Raw genomic sequence first — 23,213 nt, forward strand, 5'->3', positions numbered from 1 at the left:
GACACGCTGCATCTGCCCTGCAGCCATGTGACTTTCATCAAGGCGTGGCAGCAGCTCCCAGAATCAGAGAGCCTGGGGCACAGCCTAGGAGGGTGCTGGGGACAGGCTGGCAGTGACAGAGCTGCAGCAGCCACTGGGAGGGTTGGAGGAGATTAACTTAACCTCTGAAAAGCAGAGACTCCTGGAGCTGGAGGAGACTGTCGGGGGTCTTTACAGCCATTCCCCTGTTTCCAAGCAGGCCTGCATATAACTGATACAGGCAGGGAGGGAAGCTGTGCTCATTACCACCATCCTCCTCCAACCCATTCATCAGTCCTCCCTTGTCCACGGTGCTAGACAACGTGACTCCAGCTGGTTGGATCCCTGCTGTGTATGAGGCTACAATTCTAGGCAAAAAAAATCAGGGAGGGCGGCAGCAGAGCGTTTCCGCCTAACAGACCACACTGGCAGAATTGCTATTGCTGTCAAGCCGAAAGGTTGGCATGTTCAATGAGGTAGTATGTGAGAGGGGCTTAGCCAAGGGCGAGGCGCCCATCCCACGCTCATCCAACTCCAAAACACGTGCTCTTCCCACCACACACATGGCATCTCGGGTGAGAGTCAAGTTTCGAAAGGCTCCAAAAAACTCGGATCTCCCAGCTCTAATCTGGTGACCTGCCACAGGAAGCTGTTTTTCTCATTCAGCCAATTTCCTGATGCTAAAATCCAGGCCGTTTTTCCCTGTTCTGGTCTTGGGAAACCTGGTCGCCATACTCTGCCACCAGCACCTCATCAGCCTCCAGTCCGTGAGCCCCTCTGTATCCTTCTCATCTCCTGGCTCTCCCCCAGAGTGAGGAGTGGTGTTGGGCTGTTCCCCGCGCCGTGATACAGGCGTCAAGGGGAGCTGGGGCCACAGGGCACCAGCCTTGCGGCGGAGAGTGTGAGAGGCAGGGCCCTCCATTGGCCAGAACACGTGGAGAGGCAGCAGGCGGACCTAAACTCCAGAGTCACACATGGCTGGGAAAGTGTGGGTTAGCGAGGAGGATGTGGGAGCTGGTGGGTCCAGGGTGTTTAGAGAGCATTTCCAGTTGCAACTTGATGCTCCCTTCTTTCTGCTCCCAAAACACTGGTGTATCCTTCTCCCCTATCCCTCATTTTGATGGGCTGTACTTTTCTGGAAGAGGAACCAGATCTTGTTCGTCATCGTGTCCCCAGCACATGGTAGGCACTTAATGCATGTTTGATAAAGGAGGAGGGGCTTGGAGCTTCTTCCTCAAAAAATTTCTTTCCCGAAGAGGCAGCGGGGGCTCCCAGAGGACACGCACAGCACTTTAGGCAAAGTATGTGAAAACGGATCTCAGGACTGTGAGAAAGGGAAGCTTGCTAAGATTCTGGATGAGGAATCAATGGATTTTTCCAGTGACTTTGAAAAGAAAAATCTCACTGAGTGAGCAGAAACTGCAAGGACAACTTTCCAAACATGGAGCGGCCCCCTCCACCCCGTCTGATTGCTCAGCTGTTTGCCCTGGAGGATGAGGGCAGGCAGAGCTGGGTCACTAAGCAACCAGGCCCTGGCACCTGCTGACAAGTGTTGGCGTGGTCCTTCCTCAAGTGGGGCCTCCCTGGGGGGCTGAGGCAGAGGGGTCCATGTGGGGAGGCAGGAGAGCCCACTATGATGGACTTCTCCTGTCTGCCTTTCAGCCATGGGAATGGCAGGTTGAGGGGGGAGGAATCAATACACCTCTCATTTGTTTTACTTTCCCAGTTTAACTCTAAGCAAGTGAAGATCCCAGTTTGGTGACCCCAGTAGTTTGAGCATTCTCAGACAGCCCAGGTGGAATGGGCGGGGGCCCCAGGCCCTCAAGTGGGCCCAACACTGGGCCTGGCAACCCAAGCCCTCAACCTTCACTCTGGGTGACCTCAGGAAGCATGCTCACTGCTCTCAGCCTCACTTTCTCCTTCTGTAAAATGGGGAGACTTGCCCCTCCAGTGGAGAATAATTGCTAAAGAGGGCCCAGCATCTGGCTGTGAGAATGGGTGGAGAACTCCTGGGCTTGGGATTATAAAGGCTGTTTCGAGGAATGCAGATGGGTGTTGAATTGTGACGTGAGGTGGGGTTCTTGATTGCGGTGTGTGGAGGCATAAGGTTCTGTTCACAGAACAGAGAAAGGGCAGGAGCTAGGGGTCTGCTGGGAAGTGGTTAGAATGTAAATAGTAATAGTCAGTTCCTGGGCCTTGATGTGTGCCAGGCACTGTTCTAAGTGTACAGACTCATTTAATCCTCACATCATCTACAGTTGCCGCATGAACAACGAGGGTTTGAACTGCATGGGCCACTTACATTTGGATGTTTTTCAATAGTAAATACTACTGTAGTACACAGTCTGTGGTTAATTGAATTCGCGGATGCAGGATACCGAAGGCTCACTATACGTTATATGCAGATTAACCCCAGCATTGTTTAAGGGTCAACTGTGTGTATGGTTTCCATTTAACAGTGAGGAAACTGAGGCACTGAAGGGGTTCAAGGGTCACACAGTAGTAAGGGGCAGATCCAGAACTTGGGCCCAAGTAATCTAATGCCAGAGCTCCCAGCCCCTAAGCTATGCTGCCTCTCCTGTAGCTCTTTCCAGAATTACCCAAGTAACCGAAGCCCCAGCAGTGAAGCCAGGAGATGCTCACAGATGCAGCCCCACGTCAGCAGCATTTGTCTTGGAGTCACTGAGGACAGCGCACTTTGCCAGGCCATTTAGGAGACAGGAAACCAGATGTCCCTGCCCCTGAGCCTTTAGGATACAGTGAGAAGACACACACGTGGAAAGACTCTGAGCTACTCAGTGACCAACTAAGACACGTTTCAGTATCACAGAGTAATCCCGGAGCACCAGCGTGGGCTGGGTTAGCAGGGCGGGCAGGCAGCACAGGGACAAGAGGGTGTGTGTGGGCCAGTGGCGAGGCTCCAGCACCCAGCACCAGCCCAGCCGGCAAAGCTGAAGGCACAGGCGGGGCTTCCAGTTAGAGGGGAGCCGAGAAGGAGCCACTCCCCTCAGCAGGGCAGTGCCACTGGTGTCCCAGCCGCCCGTCCCCTCTGAGCGAGCGTGGCAGTGCAGGGATGCGGGGAGCTGGCACTGGCTCCCACGCGCCCGCTCACCACCTCGGAATTCTCTGAATCACTTACGGAGGCTCGGCCCCAGCTGGAGCCAGCACGTGGTAGGAGAAGGTGCGCCTGCTGTCCTGGCACCCACGGCCTGTGATTAGAACACACGAGCTGGACTGCTAGAGCTGCCCATCTCTCACGGCCCCGTGACTCTGCAGGGCTTGACTTGATGGCTCTGAGAGCACGTGGGATCCTAGAAGCTGCGGAACCCTGTGTGCAAAGCATTCTTGTGCAGAGATGTCCACTAGGTGAGAGTGAGGAAGGGATTCGGAGGTGGGGATGGAGAACTCTGAAGGCAAGCCAATTCCCAGCTCCCAGCTCGGTGACTTCAGGAGAATTCCATGACTCCGTGGCCTGCAGAGGAAAGATGAGGCAGTGTTGCCCCAGATCTTCCTTTTGCTGTCGCATCCATTTCTCTAGGATGTATGAGGTTGGAAAGCCGGGGTAGCTCCTTGCTCGTGGCCAGCTGTGACGGGGTGGGAGGAGAGCATCTGAAGCAGGGTGGGAAGTGCCCACTGCTTGAATCGCCTAACGATTCAGGTTTCTGCAGAATGTGGGTGATTGGACTGTTCGTCTCCAGGCCCGTTCCAGATCTCTGAGCCCAGGCTTCTGAATTGCACCCGAGCTCCCCTCTGGAGGCTCGTCTGAGAAGCTATAAGACCCTCTCCTAGCTGCAGCTGTTCCTCTGAGCCGGGCTGGGCTGTCCAGATCATCCCTAGGCTTCAGCCATTTCTTAGTGCACCTGGCAGGAGAGGGGCCAGGCCTAGGAAAAGAGCCTGGTCCTGGAGGTCCTGGGATGAGGGCCCACTTGCTTAGAAGTAGGATCAACTCCTCACTTTCCCGGAATATAGAAAGTAAGGGACACTCCCAACTTTACGGGAACCAGGTGAATCCAGCTGGTTACATGGCCCCCAGGTTCCCCTGCCCTTGGAATCTTCTTTGTTTATTGTAAGAAAATACATATCATGTAAAATGTACCATTTTAACCATTTCTATGTGTATAGTTCTGTGGCATTAAGCACTTTCACATTTTTGTACCACCATCACCACCATCCTCTCCAGAACTTTTGCATCTTCTGAACTCTGCACCCATTAGACAATAACTCCTCATTCCCTCCTCCCCACAGCCCCTGGCAACCACGATTCTACTTTCTGTCTCTTTGAATTTGATTACTCTAGGAACCACATATGAGTGGAATCATAAAATATTTGTCTTTTTGTGACTGACATTTCATTTTGCGTAATGTCTCCAAAGTTCCTCCATGCTGTAGCATATGTCAGAATTTCCTTCCTTTTTATGAATGAGTAATATCCCATCGTATTGTATGTACCACATTTTGTTTATCCAGTCATCCATCAACAGGTTGCTTCCATGTCTTGGCTATTGTGAACAATGCTGCTATGAACATGAGTGAACAAGTCTCTATTCAAGTCCTACTTTCACTTCTTTTGGGTATATATCCAGAAGTGGAATTGCTGGATCATATTGTAATTTCATGTTTAATCTTTTGAGGATTCGCCTTACCATTTTTTTATAGCGGCTTCACCATTTTCCATTCTCACCAGCAATGCACACAGGTTGTTATTTTCTGTGTTTTTGATAATAGCCACCCTAATAGGTGTGAGATGGCATCTCACCATGGTTTTGATTTGTATTTCCCTAATGACTAGTGATTTCAAACAGTTTTTCATGTGCTTATTGACCATTTGTATATCTTCTTTGGAGAAATGTCTATTCAAGTCCTTTGTCCATTTTTAATGGGGCTGTTTGTTTTTTTATTGTTGAGTTATAGGGGCTCTTTATATTGATATATTCTGGATCTTGGTCCCTTGTCAGACATATGATTTACAATGGAATCCTCTTTAAATTGATTCTAAAAGAGCCAAGTCTAGCGTTTGAAGAGACTGGAGTCTAGGATGAGTTATTGGAACCCACTCACTCACCCTGCCCACCATCATCCCTAATTCACTCTACAGTGCTCTGGTCCTGGGTTCTCTGGGAATACAGAGATGGAAAAGGTACAACTCCTGGTGTTGGGATGCTCATGGTCTAGTCGGGGAGACAGGCTGAGACACAACTCATACTACTATATAGAGGATGAAACCAGTGCTGGAATAATATTGGGGCGTAAGCTCATGCTGTCGAAGAGCCCACTAATTCTAGATAGAAGTGGTGGATTAAGGAAAGTATCCCCAAAAGATATGTCAGTTCCAGGGGGCAAATTCTCTCAGATGAGGAGGAGGACCTCTCAGACTGAATGATCAAACTAAGATGTCAGGGAGACTGAAAGGAGACAGGGACCTAGAAGGAGATCCAGTGAGGAAAACTAACCTGAAAAAAGACCTTCTCATGCCCTAGAAACTCTTGAGGGCACAAGAGAATGCCCCAAGGTAAAATTCCTGTTGCCACTGCAGTAGAACGGGTGTCACCCTATTCTGCTTGGGTTCACACTTTAGACCTCTGAGCTAAAAAAGGGGGGCTTCATAACGGTCCAGGGGAGGGGAGAACAGAAGTGGAAGGGATTTGCATCATCTACCCTCCGAAACAGTCAGAGTGCAGGAGTCTCCTCTGATTTCCAGTTACTGTCTCAGAAGTAGATAGGTGCCATGGAGCAGGAATCCTATAGGACCCTTATACAATTCTGGAACCTTTCATTTCCATAGATTCGTTTTTGGGTTTTGTGTGTGTGTGCATGTGTGTGTCTTATTGCTTCTTTGTGTTTTATTCAGTTCATTCAGCAAATGTTTAATGGCCCCTCCTGTGTGCCAGGCACTGTCCTGGGAACCGCGTCAGTGAACAAGTCTGTCCCTGCCCTTGGGAAGCTTCTAGTGTATGCTCAAGCTGCATGGATGTGTGCTGACCTTGAGAGGCAGCCAGAGCACCTGTGTCCAGGCCACAGCCAGGCTGGGGGTGGGGTGGGGGGAGGGACTGTCAAGAAAACCTCCAGGGTAGAGTACAAGGATGCAGTTTTACAGAGGAAAGAAGAACAAGCTGTGCCCTGGGGCCTGCAGTAGACAGAAAAAGTGAGGGTGGGTATCCGCCTAGGACTGAGAGGTGATACCTGGGGCTACTAGAGTAACCACATGTGCTGGTTTGCCCAGGACTTTCTGATTTGGGCACTGAAAGTCCTGCATCCTGAGAAAACTCAGTACCAAGCAAACTGGGACAGCTAGTCACCCTACCTGGGACTCAAGCTGAAGGCACTGCCTACTTAACCATGGGACACACAGTTGGCATGTAGTGCCAGGGGCCCACAGCACTTCAGGGGCCCACAAAAATGTTTTAATTTCTTTTAAAATCAGGAGAAAAAAAATGAACTTTTAGGTTGAAGAAAGTACTTTAATATATGACATTTATATATTTGTTTTTATACCAATCATAAAATATAATTTCCAAGACTTTTTTTATGGAGAAAGGGGCCCACAGCCCTGAAGATGAAAGTGGATGAACAAGAGTCATGATGTGGCCCAGGCTGAAAGGCCTGTCAGGGGCCAAGGTTAAGGCAAGAGGACTCCCGCATGGGGTCAATACCCACCAGTCAAACTTCCCTTTGCCCTGCCAGATGAATGACTACTGATGCTGCTGGTGGTTACCATGGCGTTTATTGAGTGCTTACTGTATGCTTGCATTGTGCTAAGCACTTCCAGATGTGCAGTCTCATTCCGTCTCTGCAAGAAGTGTGTAAAGAAGGCCTTCTTATCTGCGTTTCGCAGGCAAAGCATCCTGAGTCTCAGTGAGACTGACTTGACCACGTTCACAGACGACCAAGGGTATGGCCAGCAAAGGCCAACCTATGGCTGGATGTGCAGGCAGTGTGGCCTAGTGGGTAATAACATACTTCCATCATTGAGTTATTTCGAGGATTAAATGAGATTGTGACTGCTAAACCCTGCGAATGCCTGGCTGTTGAGATTTTTATCATGATAATGAGGCACTACAGGGCCTGAACTTAAGTGCGAAGCTCCAAGGCCACAGGGCTCTCCCAGCCTCCTGCGTGGGGCTCCTGCCACCCCGGGTGACCTGCTCCTGCCGGTAGACAGAGGTGGCCAAGTGAAAGGGTGAGGGACGCCATGCCCAGGCTCCAGGACATGCTGGCAGCCCAGAGAGCCCCCAGACATGATGCCCACACACGCGGAGCTGGGCTGGGCTGCCCGGGAAGCCGCCGAGGCTGGTCCCGGGTTGTGCCGTGCTTGTTCCGGTGTCCACAGTATGTGCGTCTCTGTCCTCCCTCCTCAGATAACCTGTGAGCTCCAAGGGCAGCGACCACACCGCATCGGTTTCATGTCCCAAGGTGCCTTTCACAGTCCCCAACCCATGGGCAATTCAGTCAGTTACTGCTGACTGTCTACACTGACCACGCTCCATATTTTTGTCTTTAGGGACTTCAGTCTCTTTCTAGTTTTCATTGCTCCTCCTCTACGTCCGCCCAAAGCAGCTCAAATTCCACATGGTTCTGCTTGTGTGGATGGCTCCATCCTTCCTTCCTTCCTCTGCTGGGAATAACCTATCAGGGAACACAGTTAAGGAATTTGATTCTTTTATTTCGGGACATTGGACAGCTTCATAGAGGGACTTGTGGGAATCAACACCTTCACTGCCCTGGGTGGGGCTGGGGAAGCCATTCCAGAACACGGCCAGTCGGGACTGGGAGGGGGCCCTGTAGCGAAGCCCCATGGGGCTTCCTCTTTCCCATCTGGTTGAGGCCATCACAAAGGGGCCAGTGAACCCTGAATGTGATCTGAGCTTCGAGCAGGGTGTGCCCAGCCTGGACAGATGGGTGCCTGCCCCTTTCCTTCAGAGGTTCCTACTTACGATGGGCCAAACAGAGACACCAGGTGTTTGGGTCAGGCCAGCTGCTGGGCAGAAGGCGTCTGCAGGTGGTCATTCTCCTGCAGCTGATGCCTGAGGCTCTCCTCCCAGACAGAGGCCTGGAGATGCTTCCCACCCAAGGGGCAAAAGAATTGCTGCTGACGGATTTGCTAAGAGCTAAGAAAGAGGAAATGTGGCAAAGGCTCATGGTGACCGGCTTCCGGGATAGTTTTTGTTTTGTTTTCTTGAACTGTGTGAGTTCAGAAGGTGTGGACCTACTTGAGCTTGGCCAGCGTGGGGTCTGGCCAACGAGTAGAGAAAGCCAGTGGTGAGTAAGGAGCAAAGTCAAGTCGAAGAGAAGCGTTAGGCACGTTCTGTAGACCAGTTGTCACTGCTGCAGTGCAGACCTGCTGAGCTCCCAGCTCTCCTCCCAGAGGCCCCCATCCCCACACCCAGTTCTCTGAAACAGAAGAGGAAGCAGTGATGAAAGAAACCACCCTATCCTATCTTCTGTGTAAAATCTTAGAGCTGCAGAGGGGTCTTAGAACTTTGCTGGTCTCGCCTCATGATTTCACAGATGAGGAAACTGAGGCCCCAGGAGTGAAAGTGACTCGCCAGAGGTCACAGGTCATTGGATGGTCTTGCTTTCATTCTCAACAAGAAATTGCAAAGAGCTGAGCCATGGGACGGGCTTCCAGCCAAAGCCCACAGCCCCACGCAGCCCACACCTTCTCAGCATCTGCTTCTTGGGGTGCAGGTTGGTGTGAGGTGCTCCTGGACCTGACTGCTGTCCACGCTGGGCTCTGGGCTGAGTATCACCTAGGCTGGTCCACTCTCTCCCTGCCACCCAAGCAACAGGTATTTTTCTGACACGTCCTTGGAGGTCAGCCCAGTTCTCCGCTGAGCCCTGCAGAGGGTGCCAAAGAAGACTAATCATCAGATATCCTGTCTGACTCCCTCCAGGGAGCATCTAATTGGGGAGATGGGATTGACACAGGTGAAACAATAATTAAACAGTAAAAGGCAGCATATAATCAGCTGCTAAAGGTAGCCATACAGGCTGTGAAGGCACCTCCATAGGTCCTGGTAGTGGTGGAGGTAACATTAGCAGGCAGCTGTGGAGGTCCATGGCACGTGGAATTTGCAGCTTTGCTATGACAGGAATCTGAGGCTTTGAGGCCATGGGGCTGGTGTTTGGAAATGAGTCCCTGAGCTGGTGAGTGAGCTTAGCTGCCCACCTGCATCCTTCCTCAGCCAGCTGGCTGCCTCCCAATTGGAGAAGGGAGGAGAGAAAGCAGAACTCCAATGAAGTGATAAAGCTTTTGTCTACTTGTGAAAAGTGTCCATTAAGTGAGAGTGAAGTTACCAGAGGCCCATCCACTGGTGGTGGGAGGACATACACAGGAAACACCTGATTCTTGATACAAGTATGATATTAGGAGAAAGGCAGGGACCAGTACAAACCTGTATACTGTATACCTTTCTCCATTTGGAAATTAAAATGTCAGGAACCTAAAAGATTAGCAGAGCAGAAAATGAGGAGATTGCTGTGGGCCACAGAAATTTTCTCGGGAAACTACACAGAGAAGATGGAGCTAGGGGAGATGGGGGCTGTGTATCCTAGGCAGAGAAACTGCACAAACGACAGTGTAGAGCAGAGGTGGGCAAACTACTGTTCATGGGCCAGAGTCCACAAATAAAGTTTTATTGAAACACAACCACACTCATCCTATGGTCGCTCTCTGCTACAGTGGCAGAGGTGAGTAGCAACAGAGACTGGATAGCCTACGAAGCCTAAAATATTTGCTCCCTGGCCCTTTACAGAAAAAGTTTGCCAAGCACTAGTGTAGAGAAAAGAATGAACAAACCCTATGACATGTGAGCCAATCCAGAGGAGGTGCTCCAGGAAAGTGAGAAATTAAATTGGCTAACAGAGATAGGACTTTGTATGCCTGGAGGGATAGTTACAGTGCATGCCTTTTGGATGGGTTCAATCATTTCCAAAATACCCATTATTTCATTTGGTTTTACCTTTGCATCAATCCTATGAGGCGATAAAGGATTTTTATAGATGAGGAAACTGAGGCTTAAAGACATGATCCAACTCTCTCAAGATCACTTTGTTAGTAATGGGAGTCAGAACCTGAACACATGCTTATGTTCACCCCGCAGGTATTGCCTGAGCCTCTACCATGTGCCAAGCTGGAACTGAGCTCTGGGACCCCATGGTGGAGCAGACAGGTGCTTCTATCACAGAACTCAGTCCAAATGGCAATCCAAGACTTACTGCACTATAATTCCTAGCAGAAAGCAAGATCATTTTTCTCCCCCTGTAGGCAATGGGGGACCACTGAAGGTTCTTGAGCAAGCATATATTATCTGCTTCATGCTCAGGGCCACTGGGCGTGGAGAAGAGATAGAAGTATGGTGTAAGTCATTAAGGAGCTTCAGTCTAGTTAGGAAGAAAAACCAAGATGGATGGTCTACTTGGAGGTTAATATAAGTAGATGGATATTTAAGTGCAGGATAGTATAGTGTTAGCTTTGGATGTAGGTTAGCTCTAACCTTGCTGGGGCTCCATTTCCTCATCTGTGAAATGGGCATAATAATAGTACCTTCCTCATAAACTTCCTCATGGTGAGGATGAAATGAACTAATACACGCTAAGTGAGTAGAACAGTGCCTGGCACATAGCCTGTTAACAACAATCAACGATCATCGTCATCATCATGCAGGGCTGAGGTGGTCAGAGAGGCCTTGACAAGTGAAAGATTTCAGATAGACAGACAGCAGTAAGATGATGAAAGCTGTGTGCAGGAGGAAGAGGCTGACAAATTTAAAAAGAGGGAAAGTGAAATTTCTTTTTTTTTTTTTTAAATATGTATTTGTTTATTTATTTGGCTGCGTCGAGTCTTAGTTGTGGCACGTGGGATCTTCATTGCTGTGTGTGAGATCTTCGTTTCGTCATGCAGGATCTTTTAGTTGCGGCATGTGGGATCTAGTTCCCTGACCACGGATCGAACCTGGGCCCCCTGCATTGGGAGCGCAGAGTCTTAACCACTAGACCACCAGGGAAGTCCCAAAGGGAAAGTGAAATTTCTGGCAAAAATGAGGTTTGTGTGATTTAGGTCCAGAAAAAAATGGGCCCGAACGTATCTGATGGCTCCAACACATTCTCCTCAGCCCACTCCTGACCCTGAGGGTCCCCCTCATCACTGGGGCTTTCATGGGCTGCCTTGAGCTCAGCTGCGGAGACTAAAAGCCACAGGCTTCACTCAGAGTCTCTTCTTGGTTGGGTCACTTCCCAGTAACCGAAATTAAGACTTAACATATGCCATTGATTCGGATGCAGAATCAGCCAGTGTTTGGATTTTTTCTTAATATAAAGTAAAATTCAACTTAGGGTAAATCTGCTCTGAGATAGGCCGCAGACCACAAGAGGATGGTCCTCTTTGTTTTGGTGTGATAATATTTTAATCGAAAAGTCTGAGGATCACTGTCACAAGGGCCATCTCTGCTCTGACCCCTAGCGCCCAGCCCTCTTCACTTGGCTGCATCCCAATAACCCTGAGAGTTAGGGAGGACACAGACCTTTCCATGGCTTAGGACCTATGAACACAAATCTGCTTTTCACCAGTGCCCTGGATGTGCTGGCTGCATTGGGAACCACTCAACTGTCTGCCACCAATGCCAGGAGCTTAATCAGAGCAGATGCGTCCCATGCCAGATGCACTGAGATGTATAAGCCTCCTAGGAGAGACACCTCACAGGGCAATGCCTGTTACCTTTAAAATCACAACAGAGTGAGCTCCCCATTCTGTCTCCATCTTGGGCCACCCCAGGAGACAAAACTCTGTCTGGTTTCTAGCTTTGTACCCATAGATGGAGACAAATCTTTCACTTTGAGGACTTGAGAATCTGGCAGGTGAATAGAAAGTGGGGTCTTTGACTTATCCTCTGAAGATTACAATATTATTGATCTGTTCACACCCTGGATACTGCCTTCTCGGTAAACCTTTGGGGCAGTGCATATCTGTGAGTGCAAAAGTGTTAAGTCTGCAGCTGGATGGGGACCCTTGAGGTCTGAAATTGCTTGGGAGGGGTCTATACCAGTTCTTCTCCAACATTGCTGCACATTAGAATCACCTGGGAGATTTTTTAAACTCCCTCTGCCCGGGCTGCATCCCAAACCAATTAAATCAGAATCTCCAGGATGGAGCCCAGGTGTTGTGTTTCTAAAGATCCCCCAGAGGAGTCCACGTGCAGCCAGGTTTAAGAAGCGCTGGTCTAGGTTTTCTACCATCTCTAGGATGGGAAAGAGTGGACTCCCGTAGCTATGGCTGGCTGGCTGGCTGGCCTGCTTTGGGAGGTGATTCATTCAGTCTATGGTCAGATCTCGTCTGCCAGATCTGGTGTGGGCAGCAGCCAGGGGTGCTGTCATCCCAGGGTGGGAGATTCAATGTGCTGGCCAGACAGGGCTCCTGGCACGCCCAGACGGGGTGGAGATCAGGATGGCTGTTTTCTGCGTGAGTCCTGCAAAGGGTGCCCACGGCCACTTGCGTCACTTCCCCAGGTTTGTGGTGGGAAGCGGGGAATAGATGGGTTATCTGCTGAAGGAAAAGAGAACAGGAAGAAAAAACCTGAGGTTAAGGCAGCTCTGACTCTTACTGTATTCAAAAACAGGCTGGAATACTGGCCTTTGAAAGCCATGATACAGCTGCCTTTTCTTACCGGGAAATGGCTATAGCTCATTTGGAAACTATGAGAGATCTTCCAGGAGCTTCTAGAGCTTCTAACTCTTTTTTGTAGATAAGTATGAGAAAGCTGTTAACTCCTAAGGAGCAACAGCCTGCATGTTTCAGAGACGGACAGAATGGAGTGTATGTAATGGTAACGGGATACTGGTCTTTCTGACTGGAAGCTCCCAGAGGGCAGCAGGCACGTCTGGTCCCATAGAGATGTGCCCAGTGGGGTGGGTGCTGGGGGCGGGGTCTCCAGGAACTAAGCGGGGAGGGACGAGGAATGAGAAGCTCCACTGTGAGGGTCCCTGGATTAATAAGTCGACAGTGAAAGAAGACACTCTGTGTGGCTCACACCACTTGCTGCTCAGCTCAAGAAGATGGGAGATGCCCTGGGGAGTACTTCCCCTTGGGTGGTCCTCAATGGAATCAGGGTCCTGTTCCAGAGACCTGAGTGGCCACATAGGAAAAGGGTGGGCCCTGCATCCTGGCGCCTGCCTCCCCCTGCCAGAGGCTAGAAGTCCCTCCTTGACATCTTTACAGGTGACACGGTGGCCCCAGGTCCTGAGGCTTCTGGGGACCCACTGAACGTTTCACAGGTCACGTAATTTTTAGGTCTTGGTGTAGCGGCTGCTCGTCCCAGCCCTGTTGCATGGAATTTCAGTGATCGCTATGGGAGTGGCTGAAGCGGCCGTCCTAGGGTGACCACGTGGAATTGAGAAGAGCATGGGTTCCAGACTTTGATGGACTCGGTTCCAGGCCCAACGCAGATGCTTACTAGCGGTGGGACCACAAGCGTGTTTCTTAACCCTTCTGAGCCTCTGTCTGTAATCTGTAAAACAGGAATAACATACGTAGTATGTAAGGTATGTGAGCGTACAGTGCTGTTCTGATCGAGATCCTCAAGGAAGAGTACAGAGGGGAGCAGACAGGCCAACGGAAGATCCTGTGATGGAAAAACGGATGTCAGTTCGTCTCCATGCTGAGGGGTGGGTGTGGGAGGCCACGCCCGCTCCCCTCGGCAGCCACAGAGCTTGACATCTTATCGGCTCTGTGGGATTGGAAAGTGGGAGGGGGAAGTGAAAGCGTCCTGCTGAGTGTGACTTGTCTCCCGTGGGCGGGCTGGAGGGAGGAGGCTGGACAGCTCTGCCCTGGGAGCCTGACATGTTCAGCTGGGTGACGCTGTGATGGCAGCATGGCTGTGAAATTCCCCAACCAAACCAGACACCCACAGGGCAGTGCTGGGTGATGTCAGCCTGGAGAACACGGTTGCCCCACCCCTCTGGGCCTCAGTTTCCTCATTCGCCAAAGGAGAATCCTGACCCACCCTGGGTCTGCTAGATTTCTAAGACAAGGCAAACTCTAGGCAGGTTTTGACTCACCTATTTATTCCCCCAAACTGTGGCTCCTGCACTCTCAACCACACAGGACAGCGTGAAGACAAAGCAGGGAAGGTGGGTGGCAATGGACTTGAGAGAAACCCAGGGAATTGACAGACGGACAGGTTTGCTTAGACCGCAGAATTCTCCCCTGAATTCTGTCCACAGTGTGAACAACATCGACCTTCATCTCCTTGACTTCCTTCTTCCTAGAGGGGGTGTGGTGGGGGGGCAGTCAGAAGAATAAATTGTGATGTCATGAGAAGAACACAGCAGAACAGACTGGCATCCCTTTTGGTTCTGCAGAGACTGACGGCAGGGCTTTAGGCACGTTCCTAAACTCCTCTTAGTCTCCACTGTCTCACCGGTGAAATGTGGGTAATAAACTCTTATCTTGCAGTTTGGGTTCTGAGGATTAACTGAGATAATGCAAGCCAAGCACCCAGCACAGAGGAGGTGCTAAGTAAACGCTGGCTGTCCCTGTGCCCCAGCAGAGATTTATCCCCTCAAGTATCAGGGAAGGCTACAGCCCCCTGCCCCCACTAGTTCATGCATTCATTTGATAAATATGTATATGTGTGTGTGTGTGTGTATATATATTTTTTTTTTATTATGTGCAAAGTGCTGTGGCCAGTGACATGGGGCCTGGACTGATGTCCATGTGCCCTTGGTCCTCTCAATCTGGGAGAATTGCTGTCATTCCCATCAGCATATACTGGGATCACGTGCATGTTCCTGTCTCTCCAGCTCTATTGTTACTTCCTTGAGGAGACGACCATGGCTTGCATTTCTTTGCATCTCCCATAGCATCTAAATGGACACCCTCCATAAGCAAAACAGCTCTGCTGAGTCACCAGATTCATACCCAGTGCCTGTGTGCCGGGCCTTTTCACCTTGGTCTTGCAACAAGCCTGAAGGGTGGGTATTGCCCCCATTTCACAGGTGCGGAGACTGGGGCCGAGAGAGACTGAAGTCACTTCCCCGGGGTAGCTGGCTGCGCAGGGATTTGACCTTTGATTTTTCTCAGCCTGAGTCCATCCCATTCACTGCATGAGGCTGGTGCTCACTTATTCTCGGTTGGAGAGGCCTTTGGGAGGACGAGGTCATTCCCTTCCTCATCCTGAGAACCATTGTACATCCACCCTCACATCTGTGTCTGTTCCAGAATGACTGTAAACCCGCAGAGGAGCCGCGGTGCCCGCCCACGCTGCAGGAGATCAAGCAGAAGATCGACAGCTACAACACCCGGGAAAAGAACTGCCTGGGCATGAAGCTGGTGAGGGGGCCTGCCCCGCACTCTCCGCCCCCTTCCTCTCTCCCCCTCCCAGCTCCGTAGCCCCTGCCGGTGTGGCTCCCCTGCTCTCCCTCTGCATTCTGGGGGATACCCCCACCAGGGCTCTCCCATTTCTTTGGGCTCCTGGAGGCCTCCAGGCTTGTGTGAAGCTGAGAGCCCGGGTTATCAGGGGTCTCCGTGTGTTTTAGGGAAATAGAATGGGCTTTAGAATAAGATCCACATCTAGTCTCTGGCTCTTCCTGTTTTTAACTTGTGGCTTTGGGAAACCTTAACCTCTCTGAGCTTCAATGTAAAAGAGAGATATTAGTTCCCATTTGTCAAAGCGCTTGTGGGAATTAAATGATATACAAGTGACTAAGGGCCCAGGAGGCCCTGGGCAAGGGGAGCTCGCAGCTCCTCCTCCTCCCCTTCTTGGTCATTACAGCCTGTGTCTGGGGAAGCTTCCTTAGACTGTGCAGAGCTCAGAGGGGAGGGCACCAACTTTGTGCCAGGTTTGGAAAGGCCATCTTCAGTGGGGAGGGGAGGAGACAGTAGAAGAACCCTGCCCCCTGCTGGTGGCTGGCGGCAACTGGCTCTTTGGGGCTTCAGCCGGGTGGGGCGCCAGAAAACCCAGTCGCGGACAGGCCTGGGTTTAAGTCTTGCAGACTTCCGGGTTTTGGAAAGAGATGCAGGAGAAAATCCAGTGCGCTGGTTCTCCAAGGGCCTTATTACAGAGCCTTCCTGCTCCTCCTTGGTTGGGAGGGGCAAACTAGAGAGGCCACTCCAGACCCTGCCTCTTGGCCTGGGGACCCACCAAAGGCAGTCGGCATCTGCCTCGTGGCAGGGGATTTGGGGCAGGCAGCCTGAGCCTGTCGGGAGGGGGTTTGACTGGGATGGCACTGCTATTAGGAAAGGCCTCTGCAGCCCACCGGATCTGGGGCCACGGCCCAGAGTGGCAGACAGGATCAAGCAACACAGACGCCCCCTGACCCCACATGAACCCCCCGCCCCCGCCCCCGGCAGAGTGAAGACGGCACCTACACGGGTTTCATCAAAGTGCATTTGAAACTTCGGCGGCCGGTGACGGTGCCTGCTGGGATCCGGCCGCCGTCCATCTATGACGCCATCAAGGAAGTGGACCTGGCAGCCACCACGGACAAGCGGACATCCTTCTACCTGCCGCTGGATGCCATCAAGCAGCTGCACATCAGCAGCACCACCACGGTCAGTGAGGTCATCCAGGGGCTGCTCAAGAAGTTCATGGTCGTGGACAATCCCCAGAAGTTTGCACTTTTTAAGCGGATACACAAGGATGGGCAAGGTATGAGAGAGCTAGCTCCCACCCAGAAACTACCTTTCCCAACTCTGTCTGTGCTCCCCAACACACTTGAGTGGGAGGAGTGGGCTTCTCGTGGCACCTCCGTCCAGCCATCCATGTGGCTTAGGTCTGTGGAAGGGCCACACGCACATTCTGCCCGCTCACTGTGCCCCTCCCTCCACGTGTGACTTCAGGAAAACCACACCCTGGGCTCTCACTTCCTAATCTGTGGAATGGGACAGAACCCGCCCACCACTCCTACTAATCTTTTAGGGGATGACGTGAATGGAAACATGCTTCACACTCTAGCAGACACTGAAGATAAAGGTTGTTACCCTATTTATTCTTGTCAGGTTCATTTCATTAGGTTGAAAGGATGGCCACTTCCATTTAGAAACACCAGCCTCTGCATTTCCAATCGGTCCCACCCATCCTGAGCCCCTGCCCTTCTTTTCCAAGATGAGCGCCCAGCCCCCTCTCTTGGTTTGCAGTGCTCTTCCAGAAACTCTCCGTTGCTGACTGCCCCCTCTACCTGCGCTTACTCGCTGGGCCTGACACGGATGTGCTCAGCTTCGTGCTAAAGGAGAACGAAACTGGAGAGGTGGAGGTAGGTCTGGGACCCTTTGTTTGGTGCACAAACCCAGCCTTCGGGGCACGCTGGGTGGGCGCGGGTGGGGTTATCCTCACCACCCAGCACAGCAGGAAAATGTCTCAAGGCAGTTGATCTGGGGTGAGTGCCGCTGAGGTTCAGCATTTAAGCCAGGATTGTAAGCGCCCTGGGGGAGCAAGTCAGGGCCTGTGTCTGGCAAGGCCTGTGGAAAGACAGGATTTCATGCGCTTTATTTCTGAAAGCTCAGGGTGGAGGGGCGCTGAGAAACTCCCTGTGTTCCACCCAGGTTCTTTTGCTCCAGGATGGCCTGAGGCCCATCAAGCTCCATCCCTGGGCTCCACTGGGCATGGGTATTTTTGAGTCATTTGTCTCTCCCTGGTTCTTCAAAGCGGACCTCGATCCCCCAAGGGAAGCTCACCGGAGTCCAGTCTGTGGTGTGAAGTGAGGTGAAACCAAGCTGGTGCCCCCCGCGGCCTGGGCTACGTGGCGGGTGGGGTCACAGAGGAGTGACCAAGAGCAGGGTGCCTCTCACAGAGTTTGTCACACTGCATTCAGTGGAGGCCTGGGGTTCGGGGAAGCAGTCTTGGGAGCCACTGTGGAAATCTGGGGGGTCCAGGTGAGTGGGGCCCTGTCCTTTCCCGGCCTCCACCAGGCAGCTCTGCTTTCCATCTGCTTTATATAGTGGGAGATTTTGTTTGGAAAAAGTATTCCGCTGAAGCTGTTTGAACACTGCTGGCCCATGGCAAGCTCACGGGCCTGGGGGTTTAGAGGCCTGGCTTCTAGTTCTAGTTTTGCTGCTATAAGCTTTGTGATTGTGGTGGTTGTGTCTGTGATTGTGGTTCCCTCTGTGGACTTCAGTTTTTTCATTTACAATGTGGGGATTAAACCAGATAAACCTTAATGTTCCTTTGTGCTCAAAGAGCTTAGGAGTCGAAACCCCTGGCCCCATGGGGGCCTCAGTTCCTGGGTCAGCCTGAGAGAAGTCAGACTTGCCTTCTGTCCTGAGAGGCCAGGTCCCACCGGGCAGGCCCGGGCCCACCAGGCTCTGCAGAGCTGTGCAAGTGACTCATCTCATCACCTGCTCTGCTAGCCAAGGGAGGCAGATACCCTAATTCCACGGCAGATGAGAAAACAGGCTGAGAAGGTGGACTTCTGTGCTCAAGGCCACACAGTGGAGCCAGGCTGACACCCAGTCTCCCGAGTCCAGGTCCAGCTCTCCTCCAGATGCCACTTGAGGGTCCGCATGTTGGGAGCCTGTTGCTGATCACCCCAAAGCAGACAGCTGCGTCCCAGGCAGCTCCAGCATCACTGTTAAGATCTCAGCGGCTACAGAGAAATTTAAGATTATTGATTCTCTGAATAAAAATATGGCTTGTGGACTAGTAACTCTTGGCCACGAGATGCCAGGATTTGAAATTCTGTTGCTGGTGCGGCATGGAAACCCCAAGCTTTATTTGTCACATCTGCCTATTCAGTAGCAAACCATGTGCAAACTGTGTGAAGAGTGGGGACAGCAGGGGCCCTCAGATCAGGCGACCACTAACCTGTCTCCTATTGTTTTTCCCCCGATCTCCCTCTCGCCCCACAGTGGGATGCCTTCTCCATCCCCGAGCTCCAGAACTTCCTAACAATCCTGGAAAAAGAGGAGCAGGACAAAATCCAACAAGTGCAGAAGAAGTATGACAAGTTTAGGCAGAAACTGGAGGAGGCCTTAAGAGAATCCCAGGGCAAACCTGCCTAGCCGGTCCTGCTTCCTCTTCTCCCAATGCCCACGGATTTATTTTTATTATTAATTATTATTTTGCCACAGACACTTTTTCTCAGGACACCTCTGTTGGGTGCATCTGTGCCCGCCCAGCAGTTCCAGACGTGGCACAAAATCTCTGATGGACACGTGTGTGCGCGGAGTTGGGGCCTGCCCGCCGTCACGCTGTGCCCTCTGCACGCTGCCCAGGAGCAGCGCTTGCTCGTGTGAAAGATCCGCCACGTCCTCTCACCATCGGCAAGCCTTTCACAAACCAAACAGTTGCCCCTCTCCACACCAGCCGGCAAAGGAAAGAAAAAAGATTTTAGAGATATATGTTCTTTCTCTGCCTTTTATTCTTTTTCAATTTCTTTCTTATTTGCCATCCATGGTTCCCTTATTTATGAGTCCAAAAATTGTAGCATATTCCTTTAGCAGGTCTGAGCTAAGCCCCTGAAAGCACGACAGTGCTCATAAAAGGACTGTCCCCCACTTTCCCCAGATGCCCGTTGTTCAGGCTTAAGGGACGGTCATAAAGCCACTGGCTCGGGTCAGGAGCACTGAAGCTGAGATTGCCTGGGAAATTTCCAGAGAAGCTGCAGCCGGCCCTGGCCCTGATGGCCCAAAAGTCTGTGCACATGTGAACCCAAAGGCATATGTATCTGTGTATGTGTGGTCTTCAGCCACATCTTTGTCAACAACTCTTTGTTTTTGAGTTACAGTTTTGAATTTAATATTGCCATCATCCTCATGTGTTTCCACCAAAGGGAAACCAGCCTTTTACCATTTTTAAAGTCTCCTGCTGAGTATGGAAATTGGGCAGTCAAAGCCAAAACATGTTGCAGATAAATGTGTCCGAGCTGTCTTCAGCCTTCCCCGGGCTAGAGAGCAGGGGAGGCCTGGCTGCCTTGGTTTCCCTTTGGCCTCCAGCACTGCCTTTCTCCTCCCACTGGGACTCTGGGATCTCCAGGTACCGCCAGAGGAGCTGCCTTGAGTACACAGAGCGGGGAACCTCCAACTCAGCCAACTTGGAGACCTTTATGTTGGAAGAATGGCCAGCCATGGGGCTGGCCTCCCGCTGACCTCAGTGCCTTTTTGTTTTCAAAGAGGGACAGGAGCAGGGGCATTTGCTTGAGGCTCTGCTGCTGGCTTGCTCCTGCCAGGAAGTGGACCACGGCGGTGTGGGAGACAAGGCCAGGAGAATCTTCTCTCCAAGTATGCGACGAGGGTCGCAGACCTCCTTCCCGTCTAAGGTCCTGGGCTCTGACTTCTGAGAAGTGAGGTCAAACTGCCTGGACAGGGCGGATCTGATTCCCAACTCTACATGTGTACTGGCTCCTTGCTTAGGTTCAAACTTAAAACCAGCCAAACAGTTCAAGCCAGTAGCCAGGACTACAGAGACACTCCTGCACAGAGGGAGAAGGACTCTGGACTTTCAAAGTGGGGCCAGTTTTCCAGTGCAGCCTCTGAGAGACCATTTCTTCGTCAGCCTCTGAGAGACCATTTCTTCGTCGTCCTCTGCCTTCCCAAGTCCCTGTTGGGTTGGTTTGAGCCCACGCTTCTTTGTGTAGCCTCAGAAGTTCCCTCTCTCCCTGACCCTCGCTGAGTCCACATCGCCCCTGATCACAGAAGGAATGCAGGCCCCCTTCATGCAAACTACTTAGTCTTCAGAGCTGCAAAAACAGGACAAGTTAAGCAGCTCAAAAAAGATTTTTTACATCATAAAAACCCTAGTTATCTGCCATCTCCTGCTCAGCCTTATCGTATCCCCCCCCCAACCCCCGCTTAAAAAAAAAATCTCTCTCCCTGCTGTATATCGACAGGGGTGGGTGCAGAGTCCTCTTTTCTTCAAGCTGCATGTCTGTAACATGAATAGAAGGCATGGCTCCTGTGCAACCGCTGTGAATGCTGCTGAGAGCCTCCCTCTGATGGGGTGGCTATTTTATTTTTGAGAAGGAAAAGAAGTCATGTACATATATACATAAAGGCATATAGCTATATATAAAGAGATAGCGGTGTTTATGAAATAAGGAAACTATGGGAAAATTCAGACTTTCTCTAAAGCACAGTTAGACCAGGACCTAGGCTGAGGCCCTACCTCCGAAACAGTAGTGTGTAGGGAGTGTCCCTTCCCTCCCAGGGTGGGCATGACTGCTGGAGTGCCTTCTACTGTTGTGTTGCCCAGTGCGTAAAGTGTTTGTTTTGGGGACGTTTTCTTTTTAAATGTCTTTCTTATATGGGTTTTAAAGAAAGTAATAAAAGCTTGTTGCAAAAATCATTCAGACCAGAGATGTGTTCCTTGAACTTCCCCATCTCATGGAAATCGGGAGCTGGGAGAGGGGGTGGGAATAGAGGAACGCGCACATTTTGTGTCCAAGTCAGATTTCCTTTTGCCAACGAATGGAGGAATGAAGGCTACTGTTCAAATCAGCTTGAGAAAACCGTCCAAAGGCATGGGCTGGGGGTGCTGCCTAGGTGACTGGCTATTCTGCATCCCCACAGAGCAGGAGAGGAAAGGGGACTTACTACAGAAAGAGTACTTAGAAAAGAGGAGGGGCTTTCTGGAGCTAAGGATGATTGAACACCAGAATAGGCTACTGAGTTAAACAATAATTCTTCTATTTTCAGAATTATTTTAAAATTAGATAGGAATGTGTCTTTGAAAGTTTGAGATCATCTCACCTGGAGGAAGAGGGCTAGATGACTAAAACAGTCCTTTCACCTTAGCTCTGACGTCCATCAAAGGAACACCTCAGTAATCGTGGCAATAACCACGTAAAAGTTATTAGAAAGAAATTCTCGCCTGCCTTCCAGTATTGATCACACACAGTGCAGTGAATGGGGGCCCCCGGAGCTCATCCAGTCCACTCCCGGCCTCCCTCTAGGAGAGCACCCCCTGTCCAATAGACATTCTTAAAAGTGTCCAGGAATGGGGTCACATCTGTAATGTTTGCTCACCTAGACCTCCAAGAAGTACACCTTTCAATAATTTTGCCAAAACCCAGAAATGAAGCAGTTTCTGCTTTTCATTGAAACTCATTTGGTTACAATATGGGATTAAGTTTAAAGTTGTACATTTGACCTTGGTATAGATTATTCAGTTTAGCACATAGAAAAAAGGAATCCTTTGCACAGCCTAACTCTCCCCTGCCTCCTCACATGTACCTATGTTATTCACAAGGAGGAAAGGGAAGATGAGTCAGTGCAAATGCGTCACCATTACTGGAAAAACCATTCGAAGCACAAGTCTTGACAACACTGTTTCACAGCAGAATTCTGGGTCAAACCACAGTGAAGAGTTGGATGTTCATTGTAGATCCAGCCTCACCATTTACTGGCTTGTGTCTTTAGCAGGGATTAACAAGGCAAGACACAACCTCTCTGAGGCTCCAATCCCTCCAACGTTGTGCAAAACAAATCACGTCTGTGAAAGAACTTTATAAAGTACTACGTGTTATTTGTATTCATATGAGGACCATATTTCATGACTGCTGTACATACTGTGCTCCCTTAGATCAAACTCTGTCTGTCCAAAGGTTCTGCTGTAACAATCTTGTTTGGGGTCAATTTCTAGAAATCTCTTTCTCAGTTTCATATTGCTAATGTCAACAGAGTGGATCGGTAAAAAAGGAGTTTACTTACAGTGAGTCAGCAGTGAAAAGGACAATTATTCGGGGGCTAATAACAAAAGGCAAGGGACCTCACACACACATTTTCATACTCATCCCCTTCTTCTTTTTCAAGCCCCAGATGGGGAATTTGTGACTATTGTAGATAGTTTCAAGCCTTTATCTTGGTTTAAAAAAAAAAAAAGTGGTATGACCAAGGAAAAAAAGGAAGTAAACTGAAGTGTGTTTTTTTGATGGTAAAACCAAAGAACCCTGCAGTTATTCAGCTCAGCCCTTCTTCCTACCATACAAGGAGAGCCCTGGTACGGAAATGACTGCCACAAACTGAGCAGGGACCACAGCAGGGGTTCTGAACCTTTTTGGCATCACATGATCCTGCCGGGAATTTGACAAAAGCATGGTAACCTCTTTTAGGAAAACGATCATACAAAATCTTGCACACTCTTTCAGAGAAGTTCGTGGACCCTCTGAAGCTCAACTGAAGACCTCGTCCATGAGCCCCAGGTGAAGAAGTTTGAGGCTAAAGAGAGCATCTGTTGGCTAAGACTTCACTGTAGCAAAGCCATCATCTTGCA

The 23,213-nt window shown here is 50.6% G+C and overlaps 1 protein-coding gene across 3 annotated transcripts in view; it reads left to right on the forward strand.

Annotated features, from left to right (window-relative positions):
* The window catches only part of RASSF5 (Ras association domain family member 5), a 71,653-nt gene extending 50,366 nt beyond the window's left edge, over nucleotides 1–21,287 (forward strand). For 2 of the 3 annotated variants that reach the window (XM_068541625.1, XM_068541626.1), the window contains 4 exons: nucleotides 15,230–15,340; nucleotides 16,361–16,658; nucleotides 17,147–17,262; nucleotides 18,854–21,287. In XM_068541625.1, coding sequence (XP_068397726.1) covers nucleotides 15,230–15,340; nucleotides 16,361–16,658; nucleotides 17,147–17,262; nucleotides 18,854–19,006 — 678 coding nt within the window. In that variant the 3' untranslated portion in view covers nucleotides 19,007–21,287. Of the gene's footprint in view, nucleotides 1–15,229; nucleotides 15,341–16,360; nucleotides 16,659–17,146; nucleotides 17,263–17,551; nucleotides 17,782–18,853 lie in introns of those variants that run through there. The other variant, XM_068541624.1, reaches the window with a different exon arrangement.
* Nucleotides 21,288–23,213: the final 1,926 nt, after the last annotated feature.

This window comes from Eschrichtius robustus, chromosome 3 (genome assembly GCF_028021215.1).
Source record: "Eschrichtius robustus isolate mEscRob2 chromosome 3, mEscRob2.pri, whole genome shotgun sequence".
Classification (NCBI taxonomy): Eukaryota; Metazoa; Chordata; class Mammalia; order Artiodactyla; family Eschrichtiidae; genus Eschrichtius; species Eschrichtius robustus.